This window comes from Dermacentor andersoni, chromosome 3 (genome assembly GCF_023375885.2).
Source record: "Dermacentor andersoni chromosome 3, qqDerAnde1_hic_scaffold, whole genome shotgun sequence".
Taxonomy (NCBI): domain Eukaryota; kingdom Metazoa; phylum Arthropoda; class Arachnida; order Ixodida; family Ixodidae; genus Dermacentor; species Dermacentor andersoni.
In genome coordinates, this window is record NC_092816.1 from 20923282 (window position 1) to 20938205 (window position 14924).

General features: G+C 43.4%; 1 protein-coding gene across 1 annotated transcript in view; it reads right to left on the bottom strand.

Annotated features, from left to right (window-relative positions):
• LOC126519291 (rabankyrin-5) overlaps nucleotides 1-14924 on the bottom strand; it is a 61947-nt gene that overhangs the window by 2314 nt on the left and 44709 nt on the right. The window contains exons 17-22 of the mRNA XM_050168924.3: nucleotides 13949-14125; nucleotides 12240-12387; nucleotides 11313-11403; nucleotides 8489-8613; nucleotides 1765-1911; nucleotides 1032-1122 (exon numbers count right to left, since the gene is read on the bottom strand). Coding sequence (XP_050024881.1) covers nucleotides 1032-1122; nucleotides 1765-1911; nucleotides 8489-8613; nucleotides 11313-11403; nucleotides 12240-12387; nucleotides 13949-14125 — 779 coding nt within the window. The remainder of the gene's footprint in view (nucleotides 1-1031; nucleotides 1123-1764; nucleotides 1912-8488; nucleotides 8614-11312; nucleotides 11404-12239; nucleotides 12388-13948; nucleotides 14126-14924) is intronic.

A 14924-nucleotide genomic window follows, 5' to 3' on the forward strand; every position in this document is an offset into this window, starting at 1 on the left:
TAAAACGAAACTACTGTTTAAGTGGGTGTGGTTTAACGAGGTTTTACTGCAGTAAGTGCAAGTAATTTTCCCTGTGTTGTCCTTGCTGTCTTCATGTCTTGGTTCAGGCATGTGAACATTGTTTGAATATTTTGTTGGCTTCTTATGACATGATTAATAAAAAATAATTGGACATGTGTCACAAGCATTAGTAATATCTGTAAGTTATGCTAGCAGAATGAACTGGAAGGTAGATGGCTGGATGCTTTCATGATGTATGTCATGCTGCGGGTTCACTTTCACTGTTCTTCAAAATGTTTCACATGAGGCATAAATTTTTCATGCGGCTGGATATGTGCTATCCAAGTGTGTAAATGTGAATAACGTTCTCATATCTGAAGTTCCTGTAGAGAGTTACCTTATATGGAGTCTGCAAACTTGACAAAACTCGTTGAGGAATTAAAAATTTCTAATCCCTTCTGCAGCTGTACACTTTTCAAAATTCTGAACATGCAAGAAATGAGGTAAAAGAAGGGATTATGAAAAATGCCTAGTGGGGGACTACGGATTAATTCTGACCACCTGGAGTTCTTTAATGTGCACTCAATGCATGGCACACAAGTGTTCTTGCATTTTGCCTCATCAAAGTGAGACCACGGCAGCTGGGAACTGAACTTGTGACTTCATGCTTAGCAACGTAATGCCATGGCCATTAAGCCATCACGGCGGGCTATTGCAAGTACCAAGCACTGCTCTTAGATGTTCTGCCTCAACTGTAGTTTTTTTTTGGCTTCATGGCTGCAGAGAGTTTTCAGCGGATGCAGAACATTGTCTGAATATTTTTTTAAACGAAAGCCTGAATACCTAATTCAAAGAATGGCAAAAAAGTCAATGTGCTCAATTAGAATACTCGGGTATAATGACAACCATGGAGTATGAGCAGTGCTTTCTGCAATGAAGCCTGAAGTGCTCAAAGCAGGCCTTGTAGTACCCACTTGCACACCAATGTAATTGTGAGATGGCATATAGAAATCTCAGGTCAAGGTGCTCACCAGTGGTGCTTCCTTGTTTTAATTCCAAACTTGCTGCCACACTCCAGGCACACGTCCCCATCAGACCACGGAGGCTCCTTTGGCAGGAAATCTATAGGAACATGCAAAAGCAACTGCTCAGACGTGCCGTGCAACTGAAAGACAAGCTGGTGCATAGCGCGACTGGTTGCAGAGAAATGACTCTTTATCAGAAGAAAAACCAGTGTCATGAAGCAGGCATGTGGAATGCTTATATTGTCATTTGGAAGATGACACTGATGAAACAAGAGGGAAGCATTCGCTGGTTTAAAGGCAGTTATGAAGTGATTTAATTATGGAGTTTTACGTGCCAAAACCACTTTCTGATTATGAGGCACGCCGTAGTGGAGGACCCCAGAAATTTTGACCACCTGGGGTTCTTTAATGTGCACCTAAATCTAAGTACACGGGTGTTTTCGCATTACGCCCCCATCGAAATGCGGCCACCATGGCTGGGATTCAATCCCGCGACCTCGTGCTCAGCAGCTCAACAACATAGCCACTGAGCAACCACGGCGGGTAGTTATGAAGTGATGTACCATAGCGTGGTATTTAAGCCTGGTTTATATGCGCCATAAAAATTCTTGCAAGTCAGTGTTCTTTCTTGTCACTTCTCTTCCCATGTAGAGCGCCATGCAGCTAACCAAATATATATAAAAAAATATATTAGTTACAGCTGTCACTCCCATGAATTGAGAATACAGATTGAACTTGCCTAGAAGCCGCACAAGAAGCTGCTTGGTGGCCACCTGGTAGTTGAAGATGTTGACACCCGCCTGGTTGCAAGCACCCAAACAGGAACCTGCTCGCACGAGCGAGCGGCACAGATTGCCATTGCCTTGCATGTATGCCAGCAGCAGAGCTGCAGAAGGTAATTGGAACATGGCACTTAAACTTTTGCAACATGAATGAGCTATTTTAATAAAGAACCAAGTCACATTACAGGCTCTGATGATAATACCCAAACTTGTACTTATAAGGCAGCGCTGCAAAGTTGAAACACAGGGTGGAGAACAGCACACACAAAGCGCATCAACTGAAATACTCAAATTTGCTTCATGTATGATAGTAAACACCGATTCCCTGTTTTCATAATAGGGCTATCGGTCACAGTGCTCATCTTGATTGGCACTTAGAGGAGGCTTTACTGAGAAGGAACTAGGCTGTCAAAAAAAAAAAAAAAAAAGAGACTTTCTTTTACATTAGCTCAGGGTTAACATTTCACACGCCCATGACAAGTGCATCTATAATCCAAGTCTAGACTAAACTTTCTGCTGAAAAACTTGATACTGTTTATGTGGCAGGTTATATATAAGAACAGCAGTAAAGCATCACTACTTGCAGATTTATACAGGCTGTCCCAACTTACAATATTAAAAATTAAATTATGGGGTTTCACGCACCAAAACCACAATCTGATTATGAGACACGCCGTACTGGGGAACTCCGGATTAATTTTGAATACCTGGGGTTCTTTAACTTACACCTAAATCCAAGTACATGGGCATTCTTGCATTTCACCCCCATCAAAATGTGGCCGCCGTGAAGTTTTGATCATGCGACCTTGTGCTTAGCAATGCAATACTAAAGCCACTAAGCAAGTAACCCCGGCAGGTGTGAAACTTAAAAAGGTCACATGACATTCTTTGAACGTGGTGAATAAGCCCACACAGAAGCTAGACAATGTTGTGAACATATGATCTTTTTCGCTTGGAATCTTTGCCTTCTGATTCGTCCCTTCACTTGTTTGTCCTCTGGGACTGATGTGTATAACGCCACAAAGTTCACCCTGATGGTCCTGCCCTACTCCTTGTCATTCCCAAGTACCTCTGGTCAGCTGTTCTTCATGAACTTCACGACTTGCCAAATGCTGGTCACCTTGGCATCTCCCGCACTTATGACCAGGTTCGCCGGCGCTTCTTTTGGCAAAGCCTTGACATCTCTGTCCAGAAATACGTTGTGGTGTATGAGAAAATGCCAGTGTCGAAAAACACCATCGACGCTCCCTGCCAGGTGCCTTCAACCACTTGACACCCCTTAGAAGCCATTCTTTCGCATTGGCTTGGAGCTGGCCCTTTCCCTCTATCAACATCTGGCAACAAATGGGTCGCTGTGGCGACAGATTACGCCACACATTATGGAATCACCAGAGTGCTCCTAACAGGCTGCGCCACAGATGTCGCCGATTTTCTTTTACACTATGTAATTTTACAACATGGAGCTCCACACCAACTCCTCACTGACTGTAGCCGCACATTCCTTTCAAAAGTCATCACCAACATCCTGCAGTCCTGCTCAACCAGGCACAAGCTGACTAAGGCTTACCATCCACAAACTAATAGTCTCACAGAGCATTTGAATCCAACCCTGACAGACATGCTTGCAAAGTATGTCTCATCCAACCATACTGATTGGGACCTTGCTCTACCGTTTGTCACATTTTCATATAGTTCCTCACGCCATGACACTGCTGGTAATTCCCCATTCTTTCTGTTGTTCAACCAAGAACCAACATTGCCACTGGATCTTGAAACTAAAAGCACACAAAGATGAGAATGAAAAGAGTGAACAGGATGAGGCGTTCTCGTCTTGGTGCGCTTTTACAGTTTCAAGATGCAAGTAAACCAACTAGCTCAGTTGTCCATTCTATTGCCACTGGACACATTCCTTCCATCCGCCACAGCAGAGGCCAGCAAATATGCACTTGACGCCATCACCTGCCTAAGGCAGCCCAAGCAAGGAAAATTGCCTGTGCTTGCCTCCCGACCTCCCAACTACTGCTGGGGATAATGCTACATGCAGATTGCTTGTTTCTTTTGGACAATGCACGGGGGTGCCTCGACAAAGAAGATGACCTGCTGCTGGGTCTTGAGCTGTCGCTGAACTGGCCGGCACTGCAGCTGTTTTGGAAATATACATTGTGTATATTTGCTCGTTCGTGTAACAATATGACACATTACTCGTAGCCGGGACACAACAATTTCCTTCAAAATGTTGCTTATCTTTCCTGTGCCTTTCCATGATCCCAGTTGTCTGTGCATCTTCAATGGGAACAAGTACAGCAGAATCTCGTTCATACGTTTTGGAAAAAAACTGCGAGAAAAATACTAACCGGAAAAATGTACGAACCGATCTAACTAAACAAATTTGACAGACTCAACTGCTGTTGACATCTACGTAATGCGAAGCGCCGTGCGGATCGTTGCAGCACGAGACGCATTTTGTTGTTTTCCTATTGCATGGTGTTTTAAGAGGGCGCCGGGAAACCAAAATGAAATCGAGCTGGTGGGCGATGTTGAATGCCACCGAGGTGAAACGTGATGCCACATCGCGCTGCCTGCAGCAGGGAACGGCGGCGCGTTTGGATTTGGTAGCGTGCAGTACGCACGCTACCAATGGCACAACGCACCAAGCGCTGTAAAATCGATAGGTGAAGGTGCTTATCGCAGTAGTTTTGGCGGCGATAGCTGTAAATGCGGCATGCAACGACCCTGAAGTAGAGTTGCTGGTACCAGAACAAGAAACTACGTGTGCCGTCGTTTTCAAGCGACACGGCCGGCTATATGCTGTTCTCAATGATTGTGTGCACCTCGTGCCTTTTCTTGTTCACACGGAATCTAGCGGCTGGAAGACGTCTCCGTTCGTTGCTGTGGACTGCAATCATATGATTGCAGTCTGCAGCAAGGAACGGAGATGCATTTCGGTTATCGCCTATTAAAAGTGTGCGCTACGCTTCCAATGGCACCACATGCCATGAAGCAGATAGGCGAAGATGCTTATTGCAATAGGATTTTCAGTGATAGCTGTGAATGCCACATGTGATGAGCCCGGAGAAGATTTGCTGGTAACAAAATGAGAAAGTGCGCACGTGCTGGCGTTTTCACACGAGACGGGTGGGCAAGTATTGCAGTGAAGCTGCCGTGGCGGGCAGCTATAGTATACTGTTCTTGATCACGTGTGACTTTCACATATTGTTGTTTACATGGGATCTAGCGGCCGGAAAACGTACCATACGATCGCAGTTTGGCAATGTACTGAACATTGGTGCCGAAAAATTTTGTTTTCTGCGAACGTATGAACCGCTAAAAAAATGAGCTAACTCTCTTGGGGCATTTTCGTGTTCTCGACTGCAAATGTTGGCGCTGGGAAAACATACGTAATGGGAACGTATCAATGAGGTTCTACTGTATACCGATGGTTGTACAATGAATCCATTGGGACATTGTGAACAATCAGCACCAACCTACATTTAACAGAAGCTACAGTATCGGTGTTTACATGACTGCAACAGCAGATTATCACATTTCTTGGCCCATTAAAGTAAGATCATGCAACATGGGGACACGCCACCTGTAATGTGGTGTCATCCAAAACAAGCTTGAACCTGCTTCTGATTAGTACCATCTTGCTGGTGAGTAGAGGAGAGTACCTGCCAGCGGCTGTCATCACTTTTCTTTGATGTGATGCACGAGTGTTTACATGCATTGCACATGCCAATTTATCCTCCTCATTCTACCCTTGCCTGGTGTATCCATGCGCTTTGCCTTCCTAGCACATTACTGCTGATTACATAGATGCGGTGTGTTAGAAATGTGATGCAATGTGCTGTCGCATTCATATGGCACGGCTAATGAGCAGAGTGACATAAAGTGAGAAACAGTAACTAGTAAGGCAAACAACAGCAACACAGTCTCATAAAGACTGCAGCTCCCATAACTGTGGCATTGTTGATGGTATAGATTAGCATGCAATGTGTTGCACATTTTGGCGACAGTCAATGTCAAAAAGACCACAGAGTCAGCTTTTCCTAAGGAGTGCCACCCATATCAACTGTTTCCAACAAACTAACAAACTCTTCCGTGATTTATCCGTTTTTTGGGGTTGCAATACAAAGTCAGGCACAGACAAGGCTGAAGTAACAGCACTTTCATGTGTCTGCAGGCTGGTAGGTACAGTAAAACCTCGTTAAACCGTACTTGCTTAAACAGTGGGTTCATTTTAAAGGTAGTAAAGACAAATCCCCGACTCAGTGGCCATTGAACATAATGCGTTTTGCATCCGCATAAACCGTACCAGCTTATCGCGTATGTATCGGTTAACACGTAGTGTTTCCACTTTTCATTGCAATATCACGACGGTACGTCGGCCTGGCAGAACAACAAGCCTCAGATAATGGAATGGCTTCCAAGCGCAAATGCAGAGGGCGCTTAGGAGGGTGAAGCCACATCAACATCATTTCGGCACTGTGCCTGAGTCGGAGAGCGTTGTGACCCATGTTGTAGCATTGTCAGCGTCGTACAAGCTAGGACAAAAACCGGGTGCTCAGCATAGAAGCAAAAATGGAAATCGTTCGTGTTGTCCAATGTGCCACGAAGAAGTCTGTGCTGGCAGGTGAGAGGGATCTACCGTTGACTACGGTGTGTGGCATTTGGAATGAGAAGGAAAAGTTGCTCAGCAATGCTGCTGCAACCGCGAAAATACATCTGCTACGAGGTTCGACTTTTCGAAGTTTGACTTTTCGCCATTGTTGCTTCTGTTATTGCCAAAGTGTTGCCTAACGACAGTGATGAGGATGACATGGAAAGCGAAAGCACGGCCGATTCAAGCCTGACAGTGGCAGATGCTGCGCATTACATCAGCCTCATGCGGGTGTTTGCCTTGAAGAAGGGGGCTGGTGGAAAAGCTGGCTCGTAGAGTGAGTTTGAGGCCGCTGTCATCGCTACTAGCTGACCACGGCATCAAACAAAAATAACAGACTTTGGTCGCGCAAGTGAATAAATACTCTATGTTTTCTGCCCTTTTATCGCACACTCGTAGTTTCGTTTTTGACAGGTAAGAGAGCGATCTCATGCTATTTCGGTTAAGCAGCACTACCGTTAACAAGCTTTCAATGTATACCAGAAGACAAGACGGTGTTATTTTAATGCAATAGCGTTAAGGGCATTGTGTTGCAGAAAATCTGGCATAGGCATCCAGCGTCTGAGGTCATTTCGGCAAAAAGAATTGCGAACGACGCAAATCCAACTATGCAGGCTCTCCATGTGGCGCAAGGAAGTTAAACTAATTGAATTTTTCAAGCTAAAATACGCAGAAATATCGTAAAGTACGGACTTGCACACAACCTATGGACATGATAGCGTTGGATTGCAATTTGAATATATGAGAAAACATAATTTTGTTACGCGATAACTCAAAAAGGCACAAACCCCTTTTCCAGCATTTCTACCATTCATAGAGCGGCAATGGCCTCCCAGATTTGCGCGCGCAAACCTCAAAGGCCATAAAGCGGCGCACCTGGTTCCTTGCAACACCTCCAGATGGCGCTCGCCTCCACCGCATCGCGGCCCATGCAAGAGGCCATGCTTCTACCAGAAGGCTCGTCTTCGTGCATAGCGTTCGCCACCAGCGCTTCCTGGTAGGTATTATAGTTACATAAGCTGCAGTTGCCGAGAAGCGTGAGAAGCAGTCGGGGATCATAGAATGCTATCGCATTCCACTCTTAAAGGCAAAGCTTAAGCATCCTCCAAATTTTAACTGGTATTTTAATCCTGACTTGCCACAGACTGTTTATGCATGCGGCACATGCAAAACAGCCTATGGCTTTTCAAGACTCCGGGTGAATTTTCAGAGGTTTTCTTTGTAAGCAAAGCTTGAAGGCAAGGTTGGTGAGAATGGAAGGCTACAAACTTCTCAATAATATTTAGTTTCTTACTAATGTAAAGTAAAAAGAAAAAGAAAGACAATGAAAAAAATTAAATAATGGGATTTTACGAGCCAAAACCACTTTCTGATTATGAGGCACGCCATAGTGGAGGACTCCGGAAATTTAGAGCACCTGGGGTTCTTTAACATGCACCTAACTCAAAGTACATGAGTGTTTTCACATTTCGCCCCCATCGAAATGCGGCTGCCGTGGCCGGGATTCTATCCCGCGACCTCGTGCTCAGCAGCCCAACACCATAGCCACTGAGCAACCACGGCGGGTGAAAGACAATGAAAAAAGGTGGCTTAGCATTAATGCACTATAATCAGTGTCACATGTTCAGCCATTGCAAAAATTTCAGAACCTTACTTGTTTTTTTAACTAATTATGCAAATTTTGCTAAATTTCGCTTGCAATTTTTGTCTGTGCATGCTTAGCAGTTCCACATGAAAAGAAAAAAATTTTTAATACTGCATCAGTAGCAGTATACCAATAAAATTGGACATTAGTATACTGCCTGACATACTACATGTTTACATGGCAAACACTGTTACAAAAGAATGTGTGTGCGATATTATGTAAGAAAGATACTGGTGGTGCACATCTGTGATGCATTGAACTCTGTGGCCAAGTATACACTACATAAAGAACGCATCTTTGTAGAAGTTGTTGGTACATTTTCAGAGACCCATGCGAATTGGGTAACACACAAGTGCAAATGATAAATGCGACTTACGGGAGTTCCCTTCAATGTCAGGTTTGTTGATGGGGTACTGTGGCATGCATTCCAGGAAAAGCTCAAAAATGGCTGCTGCATTCTCTTTGCCGTGCTGACAGAGCACATGCAGTGGGTTTTGGCCTCTACAAGGAGAATATGAGAAGGAATGTCACGCGTCATAAACAAACTTTCACAATACGTGCAATTCACAGTACATTTAGTGACAGATACAACCTTTACCCTTTCAGTGTCTGGTTTTTTTGGAGGTGACACACCCCCAACGTTGAGCTTTTTTTCTTGGATATTATAAAACGAACACAACGGTTTATTTTCTGTTGTGCAAAAATGAAAAAAAAGAGAAAAAAATGACCCAGATAAGGGCAAATGCTCACTTGGTGTGGTCCTCACATTCATATCTCACAAAAGGAATGTGAAAAGGAACATGGCGGGACAGAATGCAAGAACATACTACAGTTAAACCTAGATATAATGAAGTCGGTAAAATTGGCAATTTGCTTCGTTATATTGAAATTTTGTTGTATTGAAATTTAACCTTTTACACAAATAAGTACAGTCATTGATCGATTATTCTTACAAGCAAATGGGCTGCAGAATTTTCTGCATTATTGGGCAATCGAAAGAAGCAAACTTGAATGAGAAAACAATTCATTTTGATGAATTTGGGAGTTGGCGACGAATGATAAGGTTTCGTGCCATGTCGACGATATCTTCACATCGCCGGTGCCACACTTTTGCGCGCACTCCGCCCCTGCAGCTGATAAGAGTCGCCCACACTTGGATGACGCTATGATGAATAGCGCCGGCAGAGGGGAGCGAATGCTTGCCTCTAGCTCTAACGGTCACAGACACTCGAGATTACGCAATCTACAGTACTAAATGTGTGGGAAAACAGCTTACATGATGCCACCCTGTCATGGCACACCCACTCTTTGCACATGTGACAGATTACATCTAAAGCAGGGCGAGTGGCTGCGTATGCGCTTAGCCGTGTGCCAGAAATCAAGAAACGTGCAAACTTATCTGTCCCTGCCCCCTCACGTGCGCTTGATTGTGTTACCACGAGCTCGCTCCCTCCCCTCCTTCCCTTTGCTCGCGGGGAAGGTACAAGGCACTCGTGAAGTCACCATCTTTGTCTCACTTTCGCACACTTTTACTTGCACCTAAAGCACACAGTGCGTGGGGCGCGATAGGATCTTATTGCACTTGGGCTTCGTATGGAACATGATGCAGCTCCACTTCTGTGGTCGCTCTTGTCCCATGGGCGCAATTTGAGAGGAACGTTTGCATGCAGCCGCTTGTAATTCAATCATTTGACCACGTGCGTCGGCGGAAATTTCCATTTATTGTCATGGCATCCTTTTGTGGCTTGTGGGAGACACGAGGGTTCTCCTCCGTACTCTTGGGGACAAAGGAACGACAACACAGTAGTGCAAACAGTCACAAGGGCATTTATTGCACCTTTCATAGATCAATGCCTGCTAGCCGAGTTGCTATCCCCAAAACATGCCGATGGGCGCGTGACAAATCTAGAAGTCCGACTTACCGCGATCGCATTGCGAGCGAATATGTTCGCCCCATGCTGGATCCCAACGCCTGGTTGCTCGCGCGTACTGTCACGCGAACGGTGTCCAAGGCGGCCACGCGAGACGGTCTCGCAGAAGCATGGTCGGCGCACGCGCGGGCGGCACGTCCGTCCCGCTCGCTTCCCGAACCCAAAGAGACCAAGCGCCTTCCCTTTCGGTGCCCAAGTAACCCCGCAGCAGCGAGACACTGCGCCTCAACTACTCCGACCGCCGCGGGCGAAGCCGCCCTGCAGGAGACGAGCTATGCGGGAAAACTAGATCTCAGGGGAGGCGTGAGAGTCACGCATCCCCACAGGCTGCAGTGAAATTTCGTTATATTGGAATAGCATACAAACACACTTCGTAATATTGAGGTTCTAAATACATGGTGTTCTATGGACAAGAGGTAATGAAAAGTAAAATACTTCATTATATAGTGAATTTAGTTACACTGAACTTCATTATATTGAAATTTAACTGTAGTATGTCAGTGACGCTGGAAGGGTGAACGCTTTAATTGTTGGTCTTGATTTTTTGGCTTAGCTGTTTTTGCTTGCCCTCTCTGTGATGAGATTTTTCTAAATGACAGCAAGGGCCACAAACACATGCCTGGCCGAGGACGGCATTAGCTAATGGTCATGCAAGCAATGTGTTGCATAAAAAGCAAGGGAAGTACACTAACGAAGTTTCCTTTTTCTCAGTTCATGTTGTTCATTCAGTGCACAAGGGAAGGGGTCACATGATATTGGCCATGGCATTTCTTTCTCACCCATGGTGCAAGACTCAGAAATACATCTATGATATGCAATACTGTGCCTCGCTGACATGCAGTAAACCCAGCATCAAATCCTGAGGTGAATAAGATTATAGCTTTTTCTTTTCTTTATAGCCTGTGGCTGACATTGGTTGCGTCCAAATCTGTACAGACAAACTGCATACTTGCAAACAAAGAATCTTAGTACAGGCAAAAAGAGCACACAATAAAGTTGACACTTGGATGTTCACTGCTCGTCACTTTGGTCAATAATCATTGCTGAGTAACTTCTTAATATGCAGCCACTTCTATCAATCCCGCATTCTATGAAAACTTTATTACATTCATTAGAGTTAGTCAAACACTTTTCTTTTTGTCTGCAAGAAATGTGATGGCAACTCTGACGTATCTCTGAGCTTTGGAGTCAGGGAAGAGCCCAATAAAAGTTTTCAGTGTTGAACTCTGAACGAAGTACAAAAACATAAGGTTCCATGGAAACACTTGCCTCATGTTCACTGCTTCAGCATTTATTCGGCTCTCTGTGAGTAGCACCCTGCATGTTGCTAAGTGCCCTTTCAGGCATGCGACATGAAGAGCTGAAAGGTTGAAATATTGCAAGCTTTTATTAATGATTCATGCAGCAATACAGAACAATTGCAGTATTATACTGTCAATGCACAAAGTGTATGGCCCAATATCTTCACTGACCCATAAGTTGGTGGGCCAGTTGGCTCAACATACTAAAGCAGCAGCAACATATCTTCAGCACAAAACATTAACATGCACCTTATAAAACAGAACCCTGAGGCAATCCATCAATTTTTGTGCTTAAGGGCGTGGAGAACTCAATGCGGTCAAGCATGCCGCATTCTAGAACCTTCCTTAATTTTGGAAGAGCAAAGAGGGGGCAATAGTGCAAGAGGGTCCAACACTGGTTCACCATCGCGATGTGCACTTACACAGTTTCACCTCTGTAAATGGAGCTGCTTTGGCAAATGCTTATCTGGCCTTTCAGGGGAAGGAAAAGCAGACCTGTTAGAATACTATAGCACAATGGGCAACCTGTTACTATGCTTTTTGGAACTTAATCATAGGTTCTCTCCCTCAAGGGCACACGTTTCTTCAACAGGACACACACCTTGTTGCGCTTAAGGGTTTTAAGAGCATAAAATAGTATCTTTAGTTCAGCTATTTGAATAACAATCATTTTCTTGCTCCCTGGGTAGCCAGAACATGCCCCCCATTTTACTGTTGGTCTAAATATGGTCTAAATAAGTTTTAAATGTCACAGTTCCACGAAGTCACCTTCCCTGTTGTGCCTATTCATCTTACCTATAAACTGCCACCATAATACCAGTTAGTTCTACGATGACTACATGAAAACAAGTTACCATCACAGAAAGTACAGACAACAAAACGAGAAGATAATCACCATTATTGATGCCGCTGTCAGCCAAATCATAATTAATATTATTTTCAATCAGTACACTACATATTGCACTGTGGTCTTTCGCTGCAGCCAGATGCAATGCAGTCTGCTTCTGTAAGGTCAAATCATTGACATTGGCCCCAGCCAGAATCTACAAAAAAGGAGCCAAAGTTAAACACAAAAACATTCAATGACTATATATATATATATATATATATATATATATATATATATATATATATATATATATATATATATATATATATATATATATATATACACATTATATGTATTGTAAAGGAGAGAAGCAGACATGAGGCTGTCCCTGTGATTGCCTGCTTTACTCTAACTTTATTGTCTCTCGCGCCTGCCATGCGAGCACCCGCGCCCTAGTGCCACTTTTCTTCATTACACACTGCCACGCTGCCACAGATGGCTCTGGTGGGCGGCATTAACTGTTTCGGGATGGCTGTCATTGTGAATGCGCCGAGTGCTACCCCACCTTCCTGGTCAGTGTTCATTCCAATATATACACATATATCTATATATATATATATATATATATATGAAACATCCTCAGGATGTATTACTGGGATATAAAAAAAGCACGAGCACATGGCACATGCGATTAAAACAGTTGAATGCGGAATATCAGGATAGTACATTCTAATCTATATTATTAGCCTGCATTTCAATCAAGCTCCAACATAGTTAATAACAGTATAATAATAAAGTTACAGAGGAACATGTGGAAGAGGCACTGTAGCAGAGGACTCCGTAAGAATTCTGACCACTTAGGCTTGTTCAATGTAAACTGGGATCCAAGAAACGAATTTCAGCATCCACAACTAGGAATTTAACCCATGACCTTGTGCTCACCAGCACGGCCCCACAGCTACTGAACTCTTGTGGCAGTTCCACAGAAGATAGTACAGTTGTCATATGACAACTTCTGGGCTATACAATAAACTTCTTTTCATTGACTACAGAGCAGAAAAATGGTAGTTTATGTTTATTAGAAGGCTAATTTGCTTTCACATGATAAAAATTTTGCAACAGAATGGAATCAGGAAAGGAAGATAAAGCATTGGATAGCTTGACAGTGCACTTGAAGCTGATGGTTGCGACTGTTCAATAAACATAAATGAGCATGTTTTTTTAGGAATTACCTTTCTTTCTCTGATTTTTGTTTCCCTATGTACATACATCATATGCTTCAACTGAGAGAAGCAAATGACAGTAGAGTAGAAATAAAGAGGATGTTATTTTTTGACAAAGCTTCCTTACAACCACGTCCATCAAAAATAATACATACTAATTAGTAGTACAATAATTTTCTAAATGAACTAATACCATTAAAACTATTTCAGGACACTTGGTCCAATAACACACTTCAAGTCTTAATGCACTTCAAGTCAGTCAGTGCTCCAAACATGTTTATTGGGAACCCTGAGACTAGTAATAGTTTAGAAATACTAATCACTCTAATATTGTTCATGGAATTCTGTGTAGAACTGTCCTAATGTCCGTGATAAATGCTATTGCTATGCTAAATTACATTGCAAGCAATATCTGAAATGTCAATTTATTCTAAAAACTCCATCACCGTAAAGCATGTGCACATATGGCTACCCAAAAACGTTATTGTCCTTGACAGCCACCCATTATTGCAACTCCAATGACATTTGCAATAAAGTGTAGCAGTACATTACCAGGTTGCGCACAATCATTTCGGAACCTGCTTCAACAGCCAAGTGAAGTGGAGAAAGCTGTGAAGCATCTTGCGTCCTCGAGTGGATGTTGACATGTATGCTCAGAAGAAAGAGAACACTTTCAATGTCACTCTTTTGGATGGCAATATGGAGGAAGTTACGGCCTCGATTGTCATACTGAAATGAGGCGAAGAGAAAGAGAGGACAAAGAAGAAAAAACTAAGCCACTATCTCCAGACGAACACTAGTACGAACACCAGTGATGAATATGGAAAAAAAAGCAAGACAAAGAAAAATCTGAACAGGAAAGCACAGCCACTTACAAAATCTATATAACTGCTCATTTTTCATTAACCAACAAACCCAAACAAAACTTGTTCAGTACAATATAATTATTTTATTGTTAATCAGCATGCAGTAAAGAGATGACGTAGTATTGATTGAAATTGTGGGAACGTATAACTTTCTCGCCTCCCCTGACGTTTGTCTTCCCAGCACAGCTCTCGCAATCCCTGTCGTTCAGCTTTACCGCATGACAAACACGCAATAATCGGAGTGTAATGTAGCTACTCAGCAGCAGCAGGAGATGGTGTAAGTGTGCTGATGCTAGTACCACCTGATGGTATCGATAACTCAGGCCCAAATAAAATTTCTTCATTCTCTTTGGTTGTGGGATGTCAGCACATGCAGAATGAAAGCACACTCATTGATTCACTCCATGGAACTGATCTATGGAAGGCTTCCCTTTTGGCTTAGAAGCGTAACACTGGCATGGGCGAACATGCTCTCCTATTCTCAGGACTGCACTCGTTAATGTCTAATTATTCACTCGATATCCTTGCTTGGCGAGTGACTATTCCTTAATCCTTCAGCATGTCTTATCAAGAAACTATTCCTAGCATGTAATTTGGCTAGCTGACATTCTCACATAGAATAAGCAATAAATGCCCTCTTGTATATTCGCACTACTGTGTGC